General features: G+C 42.7%; 1 protein-coding gene across 9 annotated transcripts in view; it reads left to right on the top strand.

The window, feature by feature from the left end:
• The first annotated feature begins 7,482 nt into the window (after positions 1–7,482).
• Positions 7,483–22,132, top strand: part of TFDP1 (transcription factor Dp-1) — a 131,331-nt gene continuing 116,681 nt past the window's right edge. For 2 of the 9 annotated variants that reach the window (XM_072621885.1, XM_072621879.1), the window contains exons 1-2: positions 7,483–7,667; positions 9,905–9,979. In XM_072621885.1, coding sequence (XP_072477986.1) covers positions 9,968–9,979 — 12 coding nt within the window. In that variant the 5' untranslated portion in view covers positions 7,483–7,667; positions 9,905–9,967. The other 7 variants (XM_072621886.1, XM_072621881.1, XM_072621887.1 and 4 more) reach the window with 5 other exon arrangements.

Genomic DNA, 22,132 nt, shown 5'->3' with positions numbered 1-22,132 from the left:
TTACCTAAATCAATACTATATTTTTCTTAGGCGTTTTTGTCCTATGAATAGCTTTTGATATATTTTTTATATTTCTGTTTCTATTCCTTTGAGAAAGGTGTAGCTATCAACCAACAAGCCCTTTCAAGTTCTGACAGCTTAGATCTTGAAGAGATCCAAAGGACCAACACAAAAGTTAGCACATGAGGTCGGAAGGTATGGCCCCTTACATACTAATTCATGATTCTATGACATCCACAATATGGACAGTTTCATCAGTGACAAAAGAGACTTTATTAAACATTACATTTAAATATAATAATTGCTATAGTTAGATATTCCATTTGTAGTATATATCCATATACTAAAAAGCCAAATCAATTATTTAGCTTATTGAATTTTAATTACTAAAATAGTGATGGTTTACTTTGTGAAAATGCAAAAGTTTCTCTCTCTGTAGATAAATACCAGAGATAGCACCAAACTGTAGAGAAGCTAGAAATACATCCACTGTGTAAATAGCAAAAGGAAAAGGAGACATTAAATTTTTTGCTTGGGCAACCAGACTTTTGACATACTATCTTGCCTCCAAATACCAGGTGATAATTTTGAGGTTTCATCTCTCTAGTAATTTTCATTGGGACTTTAATTAATGACAATGAACAAATACAAACTACTTTAATACTTCAATGGACCAGGGGGTCTTATTTTTCTCATTTTCTCAATGAGACTGGGGAATAGTGAGAGGAAGAGAAGGTCGATGGAATGTAATGTCTGTCCCAGAGTCAAACAGTACAGGACTGTTTCCTGATTGGTGGAGATGGAGGTCCTGCCCTGCATGAGGGGCAGAGAGAAGAGTTGATGAAAGACATTGAGTTTCAGTTCTCAGCAGTCTCCCCTTTGGGACTGGTCAAGCTTCAAGTTTTCTAAGAGAATCCAGTCTTCTTGGAGAGAGAAGATAGAAGATGATAACCACATTTCAGATAGCTGAAGGAAAAGACTCTCTGAAGACATGAGAGGAGAAGGCAGTCTCTACCATGACTTTATTCCCAGATTTCTATTCTAGAAACTTCAGGGAGTTTTCTCTTGTGTAAGATTCAGGGCACTCTCTCTTTGTTGAGTTGAATTACCTTATTCTCAATGAGAGAGCTCCTTCACTTTATATTGTCTGGTATATATTCTGGTGTGTATAACTTCTCTGATTTCTGTTCTGCTACCCATTTGGATAACTGAATTTCTTTGCTATTTGCTGTGTATTCATTATGTAACTGATATTTGATGGGAAAGGGGTCAAGCCTTGGATGTAGAGTTTGGAGTTCTCCCAAAATGACAAAGCAAACAAAAGTTGGCTTGAACCCAATCATGTCCTCTAGACTATATATGTATGGATATGTACACATACATACAGATATACACACATATATATTTGTATATATATAATATATATACCCTATCCAGTACTCCTCTCAGAGAAGAGCAGAGTGGTCTTTGATCCTATCCTCTGACCTTCCCTCTTAGAAGTAGTGAAAACCTCCCTTGGAGAAGACTAGGGGAGAAGAGACTAGAAATATCTATTCTGTCTCCCTTCAAGCTACATAAGGGTAGCATCCTCACCATATGTGAGCCTCACTACATATGTGGGGCCCTTTCTTTCCTTACAAAAATAAAATTTAATTAAAAAAATATTTCAGTAGAGTATTTAGTCCTTCCATGCAATCATAACTCACCCACATTTTCCCATCCTGTGCAATGTTTGTCCATGTTCTCCCAAATATCCTCCCCAGAAGTTCTACCTAGTGTGCCAGTTGGTTTGACCTTTGTCTTTTCACTGGACTTCGATGACTCTGGAAGAGAGAGTGAGGCTGATGACTTTGTGCAACTCTACTTCACTTTATCCAACTCATGCACTCACCCATGATATCATTGCTACTCTTTGAAAACAATGGATGAACAATATAATGGAGGCAAGATGGCTCTAGTATGTGAGGATTTAATAAGTGTAAAGGAGCTTCATTAGCTAGGGCAGCCAGGTTGTACAGTGGATAGAGTACTGGATTTGGAGTCAGGAAGACTCGTCTTCCTGAGTTCAGATCTAGTCCAAGACACCTACTACTTGTGTGACCCTGGGCAAGTCACTTAACCCTGTTAGCCCCAATTTCCTCATCTGTAAAATGAGCTGAAGAAGGAAGTGGCAAACCACTCCAGTCTCTTTCCCAAGAAAACCCCAAATGGAGTCATGAAGAGTTGGACGCAACTGAACAAGAGAGTTTACAAAGTTGAGAAGTAAGAAGAAGCAAAATACTCTCAGGGAAGAGAAAGATCTTAATGCTCAAGTCCTGAATTTTAATTGGCCGCTTGAAGAATTTTCTTCTCCAGGACTTTTATCATTGTCATCATTCAATTCAGTACATAAACATTTACACACATTGAACATGCATTCTTGTATGAAGACATCTTTTGGGGAACAAAAAGTTGAGAAAGAATTTAGCCTGTGCCGAACAGGTTTACAATCTATTAGGAGGGCTATGACCTGTGCACAAATAACTATAATCCTTAAATATAAGTACCCAGGAGAAAAGAGAATGACATTAGAAATTTTATAATAATAATTTTTATTTATATCTTTAGTTTTTGGATAGCTTTAGTTTTCTCCATTTCCTGGAAGCCAAACTATATCATTTAGAACTCTTTTTAAAGAAAAAAAAAGAAAATAGAAAAAGAAGAGAAAAAAATTCAATAAAACCAATCAATGTATTGAAAAGTAAAATCTCAGAATATGCAAAGATCCACACTTGTGGACCCTATGCCTTTGCAAAAGAGTAGGGGAGATTTTTTTTCTTTTCTCTTGTTTTTTGAAGGTCAGTTCATTCTTTGTAATTTCGCCACATTTATTTTTGATTGTTATGTAATCCCTATTACTGTAAAGGACACCACTATTCTCCCAGCCCTGGGGTATCAGCCTGGACTCCTCGCTATCTCTCAACCCCATGTGCAAGGCTTGCTGATTTCACTTTTGCAACATCTTAATTGGCCCCCTTCTTTCCTCTGACATGGACCCTGTTCTAGTGCAAGTCCTCATCACCTCCAACCTGGATTATTATAATAGCCTACTAGTGGGCCTATGTGCCTCAGGTCTCTCCCCATTCTGATTCATTCTCCTTTCAGCCACTAGTGATTTTTCTAAAGTGAAAGTCCAACCATGTCACCTTTTAAACTCCAGTGGCTTCCCATTGCCTCCAAGATCAAATACAAAATTCTCTGGAGTTCAAAGCTCTACATAATTTAATACCTTCCAATTATTGTTCCAGTCTTCTTATACATCACACCCCACTAGATATTCTTCTTTTTGATCCAATGACACCAGCTTCCTTGCGGTTCCCCAAATAAGATTTTTCATGTCTTGGCTTCCAGACATTTTCTCTGGCTGAGCCCATGCCTGGAATGCTCCTCATCTCCTTTTATAGGTTTCCTTTTAAGTCCCAAGTAAAATCCCATCACCTACAGGAAGGCTTCCCCACCCCCTCTTAATTGTAGTGCATACTCTCTGTTAATTATTTCTTATTTAACCTGCATGTAGCTTGTTTGTATGTCTTTGTTTGCCTATCATCAGGATCCCAGGCAACCTCTTCACCAGGAAATCCATCATCTTAAGAAATTACATCAGTTTTGGTATTCACGCCTTTTTTAGTCCCTTCCTTACTCTTTGTCTCCCAGATTGGAGAGCAGGAGGGTGGAGCAAAACACTCCTCCGCTCAAAGCTTCCATTTAACTTTCCTACCAGCTTCACTCCTTGGCCTCTTTAGTCCACCAACCAAACTTCTTCCTCCCCACCCTTCCTCCTATCCTGCTTTTCAGCTTTGTATTTGTGATGTTTTCTCCTATTAGGTTGTAAGATCCTTGAGGGCAGGGACTGTTTTTGTTTTTTGTATTCCCTGCACTTAGCACCGATCTTGGCACTAGTTGGCCCTTAATAAACACTTATTGACAGACCCTGCTTAGGGGCAAGGACTTTCTTTTGCCTCTTTTTTTTTTTTTTTTCTGTATCCTCAGGCTTAGCACAGAACCGGGAACATAGTAGGTGTTTAAAAATTGCTAATTGACTGAGCTTTCATTTTGTTCAGTCATGTCGAGTCTTCCTGATCCCCCTTGGTGTTTTCTTGGCAATACTGGCGGGGTTTGTCATTTCCCTTTCCAGTTCATTTTATAAATGAGGAAAGGCACATAGGGTTAAGTGACTTGCACAAGGTCATACGGCAAATAAGTGTCTGAGGCCAGATTTGAACTCAGAAAGATATATTTCCCTGATTGCAGGCTTTATCCACTGTGACACCTAGCTGTCCAGTTCTTTCATTTATATAGTTGTTAATGTGTTTTTTATTTTCTGGGTTCTGTTTACTTCTCTTTGCATCAATTCATGAGTCTTACTGTACTTTTCTGTATCACAGTAGCTATTCCCCAATTAATAGCATCCACTTTGTTTGGAGAAATTATTTCTAACTTGTGGGATAAGGGTCATGGAGGAGGTGGCATTTGAAATACATATTAAAGGAAAAGAAGGATTTCAGTAGGTAGAGAGGGATTTGGGAAGTATTGGGAAACAAGATAGTGACCTATGGAATCATGATCAGTAGTTCATTTTGGCTGGAAGGTTGTGCAAAGGGGAATACCGCAGAACAAGCCTGGGAAGGTATAGAGCCAGATTATAGAAGACCTTAAGCATCAGGCTAAGGAGTTTGTATTATTTTGTAAACATGGGGAGTCCCCAAAGTTTTTGAGAACAGGAAGGATGTCATCAGAATTACACATTAGGAATATTATTTTGGCTGTGGAGTGTTGGACAGAACTGAGCAGAGGGAGACCAAAAGAAGAAAGCTAGTTGAGTCTATTTCATCTCCTAGGTGAAATTCTTGCTTGACCTTTCATTCCTCCAGAAAATTTTCTTTATTATTTTTTTTCTTGCTCTAAAAAGTAATCCTTTCCTAATTTGACTGTATGGTACTAAGTAAATTATACAATATTGTCATGTAAGATTCTTTTCTCCTCAGGAGGTGGAAAATCAGAAAATAAATGCTTGCTAATTGAAAAAAATATTTTTAAAGGTCTATTTTAATAGTTTAGATGAAAGGAGAACAGGGATTGTAGAAGTAATGCTGAAGTATCAAAATGATAGTTTGTAGGGGTTGAGGGAGGAGGAGGAATCATACATAAGAAAACCAGGGTGACTGACATCCAGCTGGTGGTGCCATCAATAGAAATTGGTGGATAAGTATGAGGATGGCTTTTTTTTGGGGGAGGGAAGATGTGAAATGTTTAGAGTGTGGTATTGGCTGGACATTTAGGTAGAGATGTTGCTTCTGGTCTGAAATTTGGGACTGGAATTTGATCCATCTGAATAGACGTGTTAAAGGAAGCCATGGGAGTGAATGAGTTTGCCAAGAGAGAGTATATAGAGAGAATTAAAGAAGGCTGAAGATGTTCCTAGGGGAGCATAGGAACATAGATTTAGAGCTAGATAGGAGCATGAGTGAAGCAGTTAACTTTCTTGAACTTCAGTCTGCATGTGTGAAATGATAATGATAATGAAGATAGTACTACTATTACTACTATTAACTACTACTATTAACTATTACTAATAATTACTATTACTAGAAGTCTACACTATGCCATATAGTGTAGACTTCTAGTCAAGAGGATCTGGGTTCAAGTTCTGGTCCTGATAGTTATTATCTGTGTAACTAAGAATGACCTCTGGACTTCACGCAATTCTTTAAGACCATTTATAAAAAGTAGATTTTTATGAATATCTCTTGCTTTTATAATGTTTGTCTTTCCCTTATGTCCCTATATTCCTCTGTCCCTAAAGAGTTATCCCTTATAACATAATTTTTTTAAAGGAAAAAGAAAAGACCCCAGTAAAACTGATTAACACAATGAAAAAAATCAGGGTTCTACATCTATGTATCCCCAGCTTCTGCAAAGGAATGTGTGGGGAGGGAGATATCCTTTGTTTTTTAATCTCTTCTTCGGGGCCAGTTTTGATTAATTTGTGGTTGTTCTTATTGTAGTCATTATGTACATCTTCTTTTCCTGGCTCTGAATTCTTCCCCTTGCATCAGTTCATCCAAGTCTCTCCATGCTTCTCTGTATTCATCATGTATGTTGCTTCTTCCAGCAGAGTAACCTTCCATTTCACTCATATTCCACAATTTGATTGGTCATTCACCCGCTGAAGGGGGGAAGATACTTTGTTTCCAATTTTTTGTTGCCACGAAAACTGCTGCTATGAATATTTTGGGGCGTGTGTGGATTTTTTGTGTCGGTGAGCTCCCTGGGGTTTATGCCTCCAGCAGAATCCCTGGGTTGTCCTGGATGTCGTGTCTGATGGTGGTGAGAAGGCACTTATTCATCCAAGTACTGTGAGTCTGAGTTATTACATCGGAAAAGGTAGATGACAACGAACAACCGCGGGAGGCAGAAGCAGAAGAGACCCCTGTGAATGCAGAGCAGGGAGTGTAGAGGAGGTGCACGGCGCCCCTGGGGAAGGGGTGGAGGAAGATGAAGAAGGAGAAGAGTCACTGGGCTTGGCGGATGAGTGACCTTGACAGGTCAAGGGCATCAGTGACCTTGGAGAGAGGTGGTGGAGAAGGAAGCCAACCGTATTCCTCCTAATAGAGGAAAGGCCTGAACACGGTGGGTCGGTCAGGAAAGGACACAGAAGCTGAACGAAAGGGGGATGGGGGGTCGGGCGCAGTCCAGCCAGGCCAAGCAGCCCCGTCCTGTCAGACAGTGACCACACCCCACGTGGGCCACGCCCGTCCTCGGCGGAGGGGCCCGAGAAGGGCCCGGGGACCCGAGGGAGGGGTCGGGAAGCCGGCCCCAAACGGGCCAATGGTGACACCCCGCCGGTAAGGGGGAGCGCGGGGCAGTCACGAAGCGGGCCCGGGGCCCGGCGCCTCGGGCCTAGAACCCCAAAGTGTTCTGCAAACCTTCGTTACGTCTCACCGCACCTGCCAGGGCCGGGTGCCTTTTCTATCCCGGTTTTATGGGAGGCCAGACCGCGCCGGCCCCCGGCCCCCCGCGGAGCTGAGCACGTGGCCGCAGCTCCGTCGGCCCGGGGCCGGCCCGGCCCGCCGCTCTCCTCGCGCCTCCTTTCAGATGACCTCATTGCGGCTAGTCCGGGCGGCCCCGGGGGATGCGCGGAGCTGTCGGGAATGGAGGCGGCGCGCGGGCCGCAGGCGTGGGAGCGGGCCGCGGGGCGCGCTCTGCGGATGGCGGGGCCGTCGGCCGGGGCGCCCCGCCGAGCCGCAGCCCACCCCGGCTTCTTTTCCTCCTTTTCCCCCAAGCGCACCGCCCGGCCGATCCCCGGCGGGCTCAAGGTTCCCACTTTGACGTTTTGGCGCCGCGCGCTTCCCGCGCTCTCCCAGGCGGAGCCAGACACTCCACCACATGCGAGCACGCACACCGAGCCCTCCGCGGGAGCCCAGCGCGGGGGCGGAGCAGAACTGGCGGGAGCGAGGGAGGGAGCGAGCCAAAGGCGCGAAAAAGCCGCGCAGGCGCGCCCGGCTCCCCGAGGCGGAGCGCGCGGGGGTGAAACTGACACTTTGGGCCCGTCTCTATGGGGCCGCTCGTGGCCGCACGTCACCGCGCTGCCGGCACGTCACGCCGGCTTGACGCTCCCAGTACAAAGTGTAAGTTTCAATTTTTTTGATCCCCCCCTTGGCCGACTCTCCCCATTTTGTGGGGAGGAGTGGGAGCGCAGTCGGGGGGGAGGGGGGTCGGGGGAAGCGAGGCCGGCCTCCGAGCTGCCGGGATCTACTCCCCTCCCCCGTGATCTCTCCCTCCCTGGGTGCGCGGGGGCTGCAGCGGCGGGGCCGCGCTGCCCCGCTCCCCATCTCCGCCCCCCACCCCCCGCGGCGCGGGCGCCGGGACCAGGCGAGCCAGGTGTGGGACGCGGAGCCGGCCTCGCGGGCTGGGGGCGCGTGTGCACGTCAGCGCGGGGCCCGGGGGGGCGGCCTTGCAGCCTGGGTGGGGGCTGGGGTGAAGGATGCAGCCGGGTTTGGAGCCCCATGCGGGAGGATGGGGGGGGGTCCTTGTGGAGCCCGGGAAGGATGGAGCGGGGGCGGGGATGGCGGAGGTCCGCCGGGTACTTGAGTGTGTGTGGAGAGTTAGTGCTGGCCTGGGGTGGGGGGGGCGGTCGGAGCGGAGGCTGGCCGGCAGGGCCAGCCGCGGGGGATGGGGAACCCGTGCGGCCGGTCTGGTCCCCTGGGCGGGCCCCCCTCTGCCCTGCCCCCCGCCTCGCCTCGCCTGTGTGTGGGCGCCGTGCACACGGCTTGGTGTCTCCTCGGGTCTCTTTTCCTGGTGCTGTGTGTTGCACATGTGCAGTGGGTAGACCTTGCCTTCCCCCCCTTTCCCATCCTTCTGCCCCCCACCCCCCCACCCCACGCTGCTGCTCCTGCTCATTGTAGCGGTTGCAGTTGGTGGTGGGCTCTGGGCTCCGCTGCGCTCCCGGCCTGGCTTGGGGGGGCGGCCAGGAGGGGAGGAAGACGCCTTCAGGTGAATTGACCCCCGGCTTGAGATGCGGGGCTCCGGGGAGGAGGGGAAGACGGGAGGGGGCCGGCGTGGACGGAGGCTCTGGGGTGCTCACCCCCTTTCTGCCTTTGCAGATGGGGAAGGGTCCGGGGGATGGGACGGAGAAAGGTGGGGGGGAATGCCCAGCTGGTGGAGGGGTGGTAGGCCTCTCTCCAGCCCCCCATCGCCCCATCAGCATCGCTGCGCCTCCTTTGGGGAGCAGGGTCCCACGGCGGAGGGTCAGGATGGCGCCTGTTGCCAGGGTGGTGCCCGGGTCTGGAGGGGGGGCGGAGGGGGGGAGGCACAGGCCGGTGAGGCCGGCCGGGCGGGCTGGCGGGCGGGCAGGCGGCTGAGCCGCCGCCGCAGCTGCTGCTTGTGTCCGTCCATGGGGCCTGCTCCGGCCAGCTCCCTGCGGGACACCCCGGCAGGGGAGGGGGCTGGGGGCAGCCCCTTCACCAGCCTGGGTGCTGAAATGGCACAGCAGGGTGGAGAGCTCGCTGCGAGTTCCGGTGCTGGGGGTGGGGTGGGGGGAACTCGCCCTCCTCGGGCTGTGGTTCCGAGGCCTAGTGACAGGTCAGGAAGATCTAGATCCCAGATGGACCTGGGGCTTGTGGAGTCGATCCCGGACCGGGGCTCGCCTTGTGGCCTGAGAGCAGTTACTTTAACCCTGGAGCTCCCTTGGAAGCACACCTGTCAGAGTTCTCAGCATGCTCAGGGCTGGGCCAGTGGAGCTGGCGGCTGACTGGAGTGGGGGCAAGGCCTCCCCTTCCACCTTTCAGTATATTTTGGGGGAAGGGGGCTAGCGGGAATCATATATCGTGCATTTTTGTGCTGGCAGTGTAAGGATGGGTTGAGTCTGGATATATAGACATGGGCATAGGTTGGCGTGCGTGTGCGTGGGTGAGGGTTAGAGGGTTTGCTTGTATCCATCATATCTAATCGTGGTGGGGGTGAGGGTCTTAGGTTCGTCATAGTCTTGTTCTGCCTATCAGTATAGATGGTTATATTTGTTACCCTGTGACATTAGTTTGTAGTGGGGTGAGCTAGAGGTATCGTTAGTAGTCTGGGAGCGTAAGAGTTTGTAAATTTCCTTTGTATAAGACACTGACATTTGTCTATAACATGTCGTTAGTCCCATAAATTATTTTTAAAAGAAGTAGCCAAGTTGCTTTTGTAGATTCCTTTCAGGATCGAATACATGTATGCATCGGAAGGGGGAGGAGGTTCCTGATATCCCAGAATGCATTTTGCTTTGCTTTGGAGGGAGAAATGTATCAGTTTAGACTTAAGATACAATATTTTGCCAACCATTATCTTACACTGAATTTATATCTTCTTTTGCCTTTTTATTCCCTAGAAGATTATCGTTTCTTCTCTGGAGAGTGAACATCTAAAGAATTGATTTCAAGGATCTGGTAACATGGCAAAAGATGTAAGTATATTTGCTGAGTGTTAAATGTAAGTTAATGCTTAGTTTTTAGTCTTAAGTAGAAAAAATGGTAAATTGTATATGGTCTTGTTAACTTATTTTAGGTTGACAGTAGGTAAGTTACATCAGCTTGTTTTTAAGACTTTCAAAACATGAGGAAAACATGATTAGATCAAAAATGATCTTAGGGATCTTGACAACTACATACATACATGTATAAGTTCATGACTTAATATTTTTGGGTCCTGTTAAATCTTTTAATTGGAATTCTTTCCCTGTAGCAAGAGACAGGTAACTTTGATGACTGACAATTTGAGGGATTTATGTCAAGTTTCAAAATCATTAACAATTTTTGGAATGACTGATTAATTAGTTTGGTACAAAATTGAGTAAATTAAACTTTTTAATCTATAGAAGTTATGTTAGTAAGATAGCATTTTTAAGGTTTGATCCTCACTACAATCCTCTGAGGTACTACTGATATTATCTCCAATTTATAGATATGTATATAGGCCCAGAGAGGTTAACAGGGTCACGTAGGTAGTAAGAATTGAACTTAGGATTGGAAGCCAAATCTTACTGCCTCCCAACCTCATCACCATCCTATAACCAAAATGCCTCTCTTTTATGAAGTATAAAGTGTTGTATTCTTGTCTTTGTTATCTTATTTTCTCCTCCTGAGGGGTGAATTTGGATAGAGAGCTGGCTTTTGAGCCAGGAAGACCTGGATTCAAGTGTTGACACTGACATGGGCAGTCTAGGTGGTCCTGGATAAGTCATATGATCTCTCAGGGTTTCAGACATCTTTTTATGACTGTCAGTTTCCAAGAAGATGCCTGCCTACCTGCACTGGTAAAGGGAGTTTCCTTGTTCAGGAGTTCCCTTCATTAATGAGCTGGGCTCTATGCCTATCCTATTCTTTGCACCTAATCTGCCTCTCCAAGAGAAAGGCATTGTGTTGACTGAATCTTATATTCAAGGAAAGATGGATGCTACGTGTTTATGTAGATTCCATGTTTATCATGAAACATATTTGTACATTGTTTTTCTATCCTACTACTACTTGGTATCCTAAATCATTGGATCATAGATGTGGAGGTAGAAAAGGGACCAAAAAGTTCAGTTCTCATTTTATAAATGAGGAAACTGAGGTAGTAAAGTGATTTGTTCAGGTTCACACAGGTAGCACATATCACTAATGCCCTCTGACTCCATGGCAGGAACTTTGCCCTGTGCTAGGCACATGGAGGCATATTTTCAGTCCTAAAAATGGCTATTTCATTAATCACCTTACTTCTGAGGTCATCATCATAAATATTTTTATCAAAAAATGATGTGGTCCATGGTATTATGCTTTGTATTTGGGCAAAGACTTTATACAGTTAGAACGCAATCAGAAGCTGGTTATAATATAGCTTGTGTGACCCTGCATTCTCAGAAGTATCATCAGATAAGTTTTCTTCCTCTCAACTTAAATGTAAAACTATTCAAAATAGTTATACTTAGTTGCAGAGTTTTTAATTATCCCCAGCATTTTGATTTATTAGAAATACTTGAGTAAAGAAATACTTGATTACCTACAGTGTGCACAGAGCCATGTTTGAGCATTGTGGGATATTGAAAGATGTACATTTCCCTGACCCTGAGAAACTTACTCACTAGTTGGGATAAGAAATGTGTAGGATACCAAAGAAGTATCCCATGTGATCTAGATATGTATTATCAAATTTATTCCTTTTCTTACCCTTGGTATAGTTTTTCAAGGATACCAGTTGTAAACTAGACTAAACTAACAAATTCATGTTATAAGTCATTTGGAATTTTGGGAGGCAAAAGGCTCTTGGTCAAAGCAATCTTTGTGTAAAAGCTCCTTGCCTCTTTGTTTAAAGAAGAAAAAGGCTCCCCCTTTTTTTTTTTTTTGACTCCCATTTTCTGTAAGTTTTCATCTCCTCTAAAGCTTCTCTTTATCCAGTTGCTGTCTCAAGTACAGGTGAGGCATGTAAGTCTGAGGTACTGTGATATACTGGGAGTAAAGGATATGGCTCTATCCACTACGTACCTGTGTGACCTTATTTTTATGTTTCTGAGCCTCAGTTTCCCTCATTTAGAAAATGAGCTTGTCAGACTGATTGATATTTTAGGTCTCTTTTAGCTCTAATCCTGTGATCCCTATGAAAAAAGTAAAAATTCCCATAAAGGAATCCTAAAGTATGTAATTCAGTTGTGAATATGAATATCCTAGTTTAAACTCTAGTTTTGGACATCTTCACCCATCTCTGCATTTTTGAAGCTGTCTCCATAGAGGGAACATAGCTTTTTTTTGTGTGTGTGTGTAGTGTATATTTTCTAGATATGTATAAAGAACTATCTTCAGAGACATATCACACACACAAACCCCACCTTTTTTCAGATTGTAGATGTGGGTTAATTCAGTTTATTTAGTATAGCAGCAGAATAATGAGTGATAGCTTTTTTATTTAGGACCGTATTTTAGAATTGCCATGTTCCTCTCCATCTTCTTGTTTAGATCCATTTCACCATCATCAAATGCTTAAAATAATAAAAAAAAAAAAGTTGTGCTAGAGGAAGTTTGAAGTCCAAGTTTTTACTGGTGGGTTGATTTCATAAACCCTTACTGCGTACCTGCTGTGGGTCAGGTACTAGCCATGAGGCACTACAAGGGATAGAAAAATGAATTTGATAAGGTCCATTTCTCAAGGAGTTCACATTCTAGTCAGGAAGATAATGTATACAAATTGCTGTTGCCCTGTGTCATTAGCACCATAAAAACACAGGAAGCCAAATAATATTACAGAAGACCTAGAGGATAAAACCCTTCTGAGACTTAAACATAATTTTGGATAGTTGCTGACTGTTTGATGTGAGTTTTTAGCTTTTGGTTAAATGACATTATAGAGATATTTTGTGAGATTAGAATGAAATTGGTCTAAGCATATTTGTGATATTATTGTACAATAATGTGGGTTGAGGCACTGTTATATATGCACTTAATACATTTTACCTTATGCAGTTATAATCTTTGTAAGAGGTACTAAGTACCATAAGATGTAAGGGGAATTTCTTTGTTATAAGGGATAGTTTGTTGGAAGGGAGTTGGGGGTAGAGAGGAAAAGTGTTTACGAGGGAAACTTAGATGACTTAAGAACAAAAATATCCAATAATTGTTTTTAAAAAAGGCTTAAAGTGAGGGAGAGATAATATCCAGTTTGTGGGATTTAGAGAAGAGTTAATGGGTGACATTTGAGCTGGGCCTTGAGATAGGCAGACTTTCAGTAGGCAGATGTGGGTGGGGAAGGACATTCCTGGTGTAGGGCATAATGCACACAAAAGCATGGAAGACTATAGAAGCATGAGATATGCTTGTAGAACAGCTAATGGATAGCAGAGTAGTGTGAAAGACGGTTGGAAAGGATGTGTTGAGGCCAGAACATCAGGTGACTTGAATGCCAACCTAAGGAGGTTAGTTTTTCAGTAGGCATCAGGGAGTGACATCAGAGCAGTGCTTTGGAAAGATTAATCTGGCTCCTGTGGGTAGGATGGATTAGTGTAGGGGAGAGATTGGAGGAAGACCAAGTAAGAGGCTATTAGAGCAGTCTACGTGAGAAGAAATAAAGGCAGTGCTAGTGTGAATTCAAAAGAAGGGAATGATGCAGGCCATCTTGTGGATTTGATAGGATTTGTGTACTGATTAGATGTAGTCTTCCAGTTCCAGGAAGAAGTAAAAGAGAATTCTGGATAAATGGGTACGTAATTCAGCCATTAATAGAAATGGGAAAAGAGGCAAGAGCTGGATTTGAGAGGAAGATGACAAGTTCATTTTCCAAAGTGAGGATGTCCGAGTAGAGATGTCCAGCAGGCTACTGGAAATGGATAGGGCTAGAGCTCTGGATAATTGGAGATGGTGTTAAAGGGGTATTTGGGTGTCATATGTGTAGAAGCAATAACTGAAGTTACCTGAGATGGCATGAGATCTTCCAGAGAAAATAAGAGAAGGGGCCCAAGGACTGAACCTTGAGCAGCAGTTAGAGGTCAGGAGCATTGATCATAGATTTAGAACTCAAAGGGACTTGTCTAGTCTTCAAACCCCATACTTTGTAGGCACAGGTTAAATGGCTTGCCCAGGGTCACAGGGCTAGTAAGAGTCAGAGGCAGTGTATAATCTCAGGTCTCTGACTGACTCCAAGCTCAGCCCATTCTGTTTATGTGTTGTGCTCTTTGGTGAGGTGAAGATTTTGAATTTACTGATCAGCAGTTTTAAGTGCCTGCAGTGTGCCCAGAAGCAGTGCTAGGTACTGTAATTCAGAGTAGAACACTTGGTCTTTGCTCACAGTCATCCTATAAATTTGTTAAATTATACATCTATATGTAAACTATACACCTAAATGATATACATGTCTTAATTTCATTTATATACGCTGTTCCCTGTGTCATTATCAGAGGTAGTTGACTACTTTATGGACTGGAATTATTTTAGATACTAAGAACCTGCCATGGCTAGAGTTAAACATTTAATGTGTTCAAAGGTTCCTATAGTAACTTGCTGTGAAGAAAGATGTCTGTGGCAGCTATGAGATTTCAAAAATAAAAGCCCTGTCCTGCCCGCAGCAGATGGAGAAATGCTATTGTAGCTACCACTGGAAACTGATTAGAGTCTAATGGTCTTTATCATGAAGACATCTATTTCTTCACCATTGATGATAGATTCCAAAGTGTCAGGAACATTGAGTTTGAAGTGGTGAATGCAAAGGATCTTAAATGAAAGGGGAAGTAAGCCTTCCCTCAGTGCTTTATAGCATTTGTGTTTTTGCCAAGAAACGGTGAGAAGGTAGTGATTTGAAATGAAGGCAGTAGCTCTTTTTCCTCCTCAGCCACCTCCTCATGCTTTGTGATGTTTCTGTCTAGGAGGTAAGGAAGTTAGGCAATGGTGATGATAGCCTGTCTAAGGTGCTGTTCTGTGTTCTGTGTTCTGTGTTACTGCCCCATAGTTGTGAAAGCTGTTCCTGTGAGGACAGTTTTGTATCCTGTGTGACTAAGAAAATCCCCAAATGGCATTTATGACATTATTTGAGAGTTGGATGGCAGCACAGTAAATTTAGCATCAACCTGAAATTTTTGGATTTTAATATGATGAGACCAAGTATATACAAATAGAAGACTAATGAATATATTTTTTAAAATGTGTATGTGTGTATATACATATTGTTGTTCAGTCACTTCAGTCATGTCTCACTCTTTGTAACCCCATTTGGGATTTTCTTGGCAAAGATATTGGAATGGTTTGCCATTTCCTTCTCCAGCTCATTTTATAAATGAGGAAACTGAGGCAAACAGGGTTAAGTGACTTGCCAAGGGTCACTTAGGTAGGAAGTGATTGAGACCAGATTTGAATTCAGAAAGAAGAGTCTTCCTGACTGCAGACACCTGGGCAATAAGATTTGTTGCTGAAAAAAGAAGCAATGACTTTGGTGTCCCCTTTCAGTCTTTTCCTGAAATGAATTTATGAATAAATGCTAGTACGGCAATTCCTTTACCAATATTTTTTCTCATTAAGTGCCTTTAAGCATACAATTAAGAGTTTGGTAACTCTAGTCCTTTCAGATTTAAATATTGATGAAATCTTTCCACTTAGTAACTTTATTGATTCATAAAGCATATTTGTTTTGGTAATAACAATAACCAACATTTATACAGCACTTTTACAAAGCACTTTACATGTATTATTCGACTTTATCATAGCCTGATTCTGAATTAGCTTTGAATATCTTTGAAGCCACCAATGAAATTTGAAACCTGAAGGTTTCCCAAAACATTAAGCTGAGAATTAGGGATTACTGAAAAGGTGAGGTATGTCTTTACACTTTGCCTCAACTGTTCACTTTGGGTATTTATTTTCATTTATATTTTGTTGTCATTTGATATTTTAAAACTTGTTTGAAATTACATTTTTTACTGCTTATGAAGCAATTCATGACTGAATGAAAATAATGAAAAAGAATTGTTTTTTCTTCAAAGGGCAGAACTGGGAAGCTGATTTTGATTCAGTATGAGGAAGAATTTTCTAAATATTAGAGCTGCTCAAACAAAATGGATTTCCTTAGAAAGAAGTAGTGAGTTTCCTATCACTGAAAGTGGCCAAGCAGAGACTGTATGCTTATTTCTTAGGAATATCATAGATGACATTCCATCGTTGGTTGGGAGGTTATACTAAATGACCTGTAGGTCTCTTCCAACTCATAGAGTTCTAATTTTGGTAATAGCTTTAAAATGTTACTGATTCTTGAAATTCCCTTGTGATCCCAAATATGCTTGGGGAAATTTGTATATATGCATTTTTAAAAATTGGGACTTTCAAATGTGAGATGCTGCTAATATGAAATACAACTTTTATAAAATCATCAATTAAGTGTGAAGATAATTTTGATACTTTTTTTTAAAGGGCTGTATCTTCTCATTACCATCATAGTTATATAGAGTATGGATAGAGTTTTTAGATTGTGATAGTTTTAGTTTTAGTTTTTAGGGCTTCAAAATTATATTTTTGCTGACTATTTAAATAAAATTTTTGATTTTATTTGGAAAAACTGCTTAATTATCTGTCACTATGCTTTCGATTTCTTAACTGAAAATAGTTTATATTCTGGAAATCTTCTGGTCAGATCACCCCTGGAATAATAGGTTTAGTGTTTAGGGCATTTTTTTTTTTTGGAAGAATGTTGAAACTCTAGACAGTAACCAAGATGGTGAGGAATGGAGAGATTGGAGAAGAAAAGCCTTAGACACGATAGCTACCTGCAGGCATTTGAAGAGATGGTAGGCTTGTCCTGCTTGTCTGTAGCTAGCATGGAAGTTGTAGATAGTGAGACAGATTGAGGCTTGATATAAGAAAAGACTTCCTTTTGTTATAGTTCTTATAGTTGTCTGAAAGTAGATTGGGCTGTTCTTGTCTGTAGGCAGTATGTTCCCTCTCACCATAGGCCTTAAAGTGAAGGTTACATGATCCCTTGTAGAAGGTGGTAGAGAAACTTCCTGTAGAGGTATGGGTTAGACAGAATGGCTGCTGACTTCCCTTCCAGCATTGATTCTGGGACTCTGGATTCTTACAGCTTTGAATTTGATTGAAGCCCAACATTTTCCAGTACCTCAAAACTTTTGACCATTACGTTTTGACCTTTGAAGTTCTAAACTTATGTTGTATGTTTATTCTAGTTTTCCATTTAATAATTTTGCAAATTTAATTCCCTTCCCATGAATTAAAAAAAAAAAACCCAACAGAAAAAAGGGAGCATACTGTAGAGAAATACTGCAAGGAGTTAACACAATTTGTTGAATCCTAGACCTGATCTCTAGGGTACTTCCTTTAGTTTCTAAAAACCCTACTAAGAACCCTCCTGTTTGGAGAGCATTCATGGGATAACCATTATGTTATTTGGAGAGCCATCTTGGGGTCACGATCATGCTATTTGGAGAGCCATCATGGGATCGCCATCATGCTATATGGAGAGCCATCTTGGGGTCATGGTATTTGGAGAGCATGATCATGGTACTTTTGTGGAGAGCCATTATGGGATCACTTCCCCTAAGTACTTTGAGTCTTGCTGTCATGGTCTGGCAAGTAATAAAGCTTCTTTTTCTGCTTAACCAGGACATGGTTTGATTATGATTTTATTTAGGCTATTAAGGATAGAAGTAACAGACAAAACTCAGAAAAGTTGGAGAAAAGTTTTGAAAGGCACAGAGCAGTTTGTCAATAATGCTGGAAATTCTCACAGGTCTCTCCCTCTTTTTTCATTCCTCTCCCCCCCACACTCCCCTGCCTTGTCCCAGTGACTAAAAACACTGAGAATCATTCAGATAAGAGGTGAGCCTAAATCTTTTTCTAGTTTGTGCACTGAAGACAATGATAAAAATGGATATAGCCCCTGCCCGTAAGGTACATTCTACCGGCAGTAGAAGTGGATATATAAGTACAGACAGAGTAATTTTGTGAAGAGAGAGCACTGACAAGTGAGGGGAATAAGGAAAGACATCCCATCCAGAGTGGGACTTGAGCTGATCCTGAAGGAAACTGGGAATTCTAAGGGACACAGATGAAAAGAAGTGGAGACATGGAAACTGGAGATCGCGTGTTGAATTTGAGGAATAGTAGGCCAGTTTAATTAGAACAAAGAATGTGTAAAGGAGAGTAATACAAAATAAATCTGGATTGATAGATGGAAGCCAGATTGCAGAAGGCTTTAAATACTAGTGTGAGGAATTTATACTATGTCTGAGGAGCCGCTCAGGTTTTCTGAGTAGGGAAATTGACCTGGTCTTTCCTACGTCCTAGAAATATTAATTTGGCAGCTGTGTGAAGGATGGACTTGAGAGGCTGGATATAGGGAGACCAGTTAAGAGGCCATTACAATACGGGGCAAGAGGTGATGGAATTTCTGATCAGAGTGGTGGCTGCATGCATGGAAAGCTAGAGTGGTTGGCTAGGCAAGGCTTGACAAGGAAGTAAGGTAGAGTTGACAATGAAGGTTACTGACAGTAACTGGTATGTTGGTACTGCTGTCTTTAAGTTCAGAGACAGATGAGCACTGACTGTATAGTTTGGGAGTCGTCCACAGAGAGATAATAAAGCTATAGTAGAACTTTGAGAATTACCTACATTTAATGGGTGGCAGTGCCCAGACACCTGGGAAAACTGGACAGGGCTGTTACAGAAACCAAAGGAAGAGAGAAGATGAGGAGAGATAGGTAAACATTGATGAAGCATCTGGTAGGTGCAAGGTACTCTGCAAAGTGCTGGGGATGCAAATAAGAAAAGGCAATCGCTGTCCTCAAGGAGCATAGCAATAATCTAATAGGGGAAGACAATACACAAAAGGAGGCTGGAGAGGGAGGTAGGAGTGCCAAAGGGCACCTGGTACAGGGGCATGATGAAGACGATGATGATAGTATCGAAACCAAACCAAGCAGCTGGTGGCAAATGAAGAGAAATGGCTGGGATTTTGAGCCTTCTGTAAATGGAAGCTTTCTGCCCTGCAGTTAGAGGAAGAGGCAACTGAAGGTATTGATGAGGTGTGACTAGAGAGCCTGAAGCAAGCTTTAGGGTGAAGTTTCCTGGTGATGGGTTTATGCTGGGCAGGCCATGATGAAGGTAGGCAAAGAAAGGAGGAGAGAAAGAGAAGGTGCTTGACTTGTCAAGATGTTGACATTTCTTATGGCCAGAGGACAATAGTGAGCCTAGGAACAAAAATCATGGTAGCAGTGAGAGGAATTGGGAACACGTATAGGGAGAGCAAAGAATTTGAGTGATACCTGTAGATAAAGCTGAAATCGTAGTGACTGACACAGAAGGCAGGCAAGCTGCCAGAGGACATCTGAGCTAGATGTAAGCCAGTTCCTCAGTCTCTGTGGGGAGGTGGCACTGCTTTTCTATACATTTGTTGGCAGCAGTGAATCAATCGCTCCCCAAATGCTGGGAGACTTGGAGCTTCTTGGAAGTCAAAGACTGTCTAGAGTTTGTGTCTGGAAGTTTTCTCCTTGCTGTCCTGAGGAGGCTCTCTAAATGGTTGGGAGTAGTGGAATTTGAGCAGCTAGGTCAACCATTAGAGAACCGCTTACAGATATAGTGAGAAGTTGTAGGGCATGAGCATGCAGATTCTGAAGCATGGACATCTGGAAAGTGTGGGTATTCTTAGGAAGATCCGAGTCAACTCAAAACCAGTGTGCCACGCAAGGGGAATACATGATTGTATATAATAGTGGACAGATGTAAAAAAGAATGATCCTTTTTGTGCACTTCAGAGAAAATTATGTGCATGTAGGCTTAATGTAATGTGTTAACATCCTGGATAATTCTTTGGTGAACTTGTTCACCCATTGGTATTGGTGGCTTTTCCTTAGAAACTGTGGAGTCCTGAGGAAAAAGCAGACTAGGCTAGATCAGTAAAAGAATCATGTCCAATCACTTTTGAACAAAGATAGCCAACACCATGGGGTGGGGAGATTTTTAACCTTGTCAACTGGACATGTAGGGCTACATGAGAGGAGGGGTTCTTCTGCTCTAATTTTAGTAATCTTTAGACTACTACAAATCTTTAATGGGAGGGAAATAGATTTAAATTTTTTCTGTAATACCTATTAAAAGACTCTCCAACATTAGCTTCTGGTTTGTGTATGTTGAAAGGAAGAATTAAACAAAGCATGCAAGGCAAAGCTCCTGATCTCAGCACAAGAGAGAGTGAGAGAGATACTCACATTGCCCAAGCTTTATGGCTGCCAGGAGATGTCCAGCACAGTGTCGGAGAAGTAAGGAGAGGAGCTGCTGAAGTGAGATCTTTAGTTACTGGGATTATCATCAATGCAGAGGTACAGTGATAAGGAAGTTCCTCAGGAGCAACTTACCACATTGAGGAAGACAGGTTTACTTTAAAAAAAGTAGGAAGGGTAATGATATCTTCAAGTTGAGAGACTGAGAATGGTCAAGCCCTAAAAGCTGGAGACACATCAGACTTTGTCAGATCCTTCTTCAGAGATTCCATTCTGTTTACCTACTAGTTTTTTCTTGGGTGTGGCTTGCTTGCTTTCCTTTCTTCCCCTGGTATGACAGGTGTTTTCCCCCTTCCAAGGTGATCAGATTTCTTTCAGAGAAATTAAGAGTCTGCAGGCTTCTTACTGTCTTTTCCCCATGTTATTATACATTGTCAACTTTTGTGTTTCAGAATGCCCTCATTACCCTGACCTGTTTTGCAAAAATGGAATTTTCTTATATAATAAATTTTTGATGATTAGAAACAACCTAAATTTAATCCAAATCAGTCTTCCTGACAAGTCTTGTCAGTAACTCCTTTGTTCAAAAAACTTTAGTCCTATCACATTGTCTTTTGTTTAAGTAGAAGCTGCTTTCTTTGGCATTCAAAGTCCTTGGTGATCTGATGCCGTCCCACCTTTATAGCCTTATTCTGTAATAGCCTCCTTCACATATTTCATATTCCTCTAAACCAGAAGTCCAGCTGTTTCCTGATCTCATCTTGACCTCTGTATTTTTGTGCGTGCCACTCCCCATGGCTGGAAGGGATTCTTTCACTTCTCAGTTTGTTGAAATCCTTTCTTTCCTGAAAGGCCCAGCTCAAGTGGTACATCTCCGTTAAACCCTCTGTGCCCAGTGATTGTTCAGTCTCCACTCATTCTTCCTGCTCTTGATTTCCCCTCTCCTTAATACTTTCTCTGGAATCAGAAGAACCAGTCAGATCCCATCTTGGTGATTATTGCTTGTGTGAGCTTGACCAAATCACTCAGTCTTTTGGAGCCTCAGTTTTCTCATCTGTCAACTGAAAGTTTAGACTAAATGGTCTCTACACTCCCAGCTGTAGGTCTTGTGATCCTTTCTACTCATCTCATTGTAACTTGTATTTTTATTTCTGTGTAGTTTTCTCCTCTCTTTCCCACTCCCCCGCTAGAGTGTAACTTTCTCGAGAGGGGCAAGAAATGTATTATATTTTCACTTTTATATCTTCAGTGCCTACCTTGCATGGTACATTGCATACTTAATCCATGTTTATTGAAGTGAAAGTTGGCTTGTTTGTCTTTAGCATATGGCTTTAGCAAAAGGCTTGCCCTTTTTCTACTTTCCATAGGTTAGTGTATTCAGGGGGAATATAAACTCATTTTAGTAAGAATTTAAGCAAAGCATAATTAGAAGGTAAATCTGGAAAAGAGTTAAGGAATTTTGAAATGACATACAAACCCACTGTGGACAGTTTTAAAAAAAAAGTCCAAATTCCTTCATTTTATTTTTTTAATTTGCTATTTTATTTTTCAGACAAGTGTTTTTAAAATTAATCTGCCCCTCCCAGTAACCTCTCCCTTTAAATTAGTAACAGGGATGTCCATCCATTGGAGAGCGGCTGAACAAATTATGGTATATGAATGTAATGGAGCAGGTGGACTTCAGAAAAACCTGGCAAGACTTAGATGAACTGATGCAGAGTGAGGGGACCAGAACCAGGAGAACACTGTCCACAGGACAGCAACATTGTGCATGGCTAACTTGGACAGTTACTTAGCTCTTCTCAGCAGTGCAGGATTCTAAGACAGCTCCAAAAGACTCATGATGGAAAATGCTGTGGAGTCAGAATGCAGAGCGAA

Source organism: Notamacropus eugenii, chromosome 6, assembly GCF_028372415.1.
Source record: "Notamacropus eugenii isolate mMacEug1 chromosome 6, mMacEug1.pri_v2, whole genome shotgun sequence".
Lineage (NCBI taxonomy): Eukaryota > Metazoa > Chordata > Mammalia > Diprotodontia > Macropodidae > Notamacropus > Notamacropus eugenii.
This window is presented reverse-complemented; position numbering and strand designations above follow the sequence as displayed.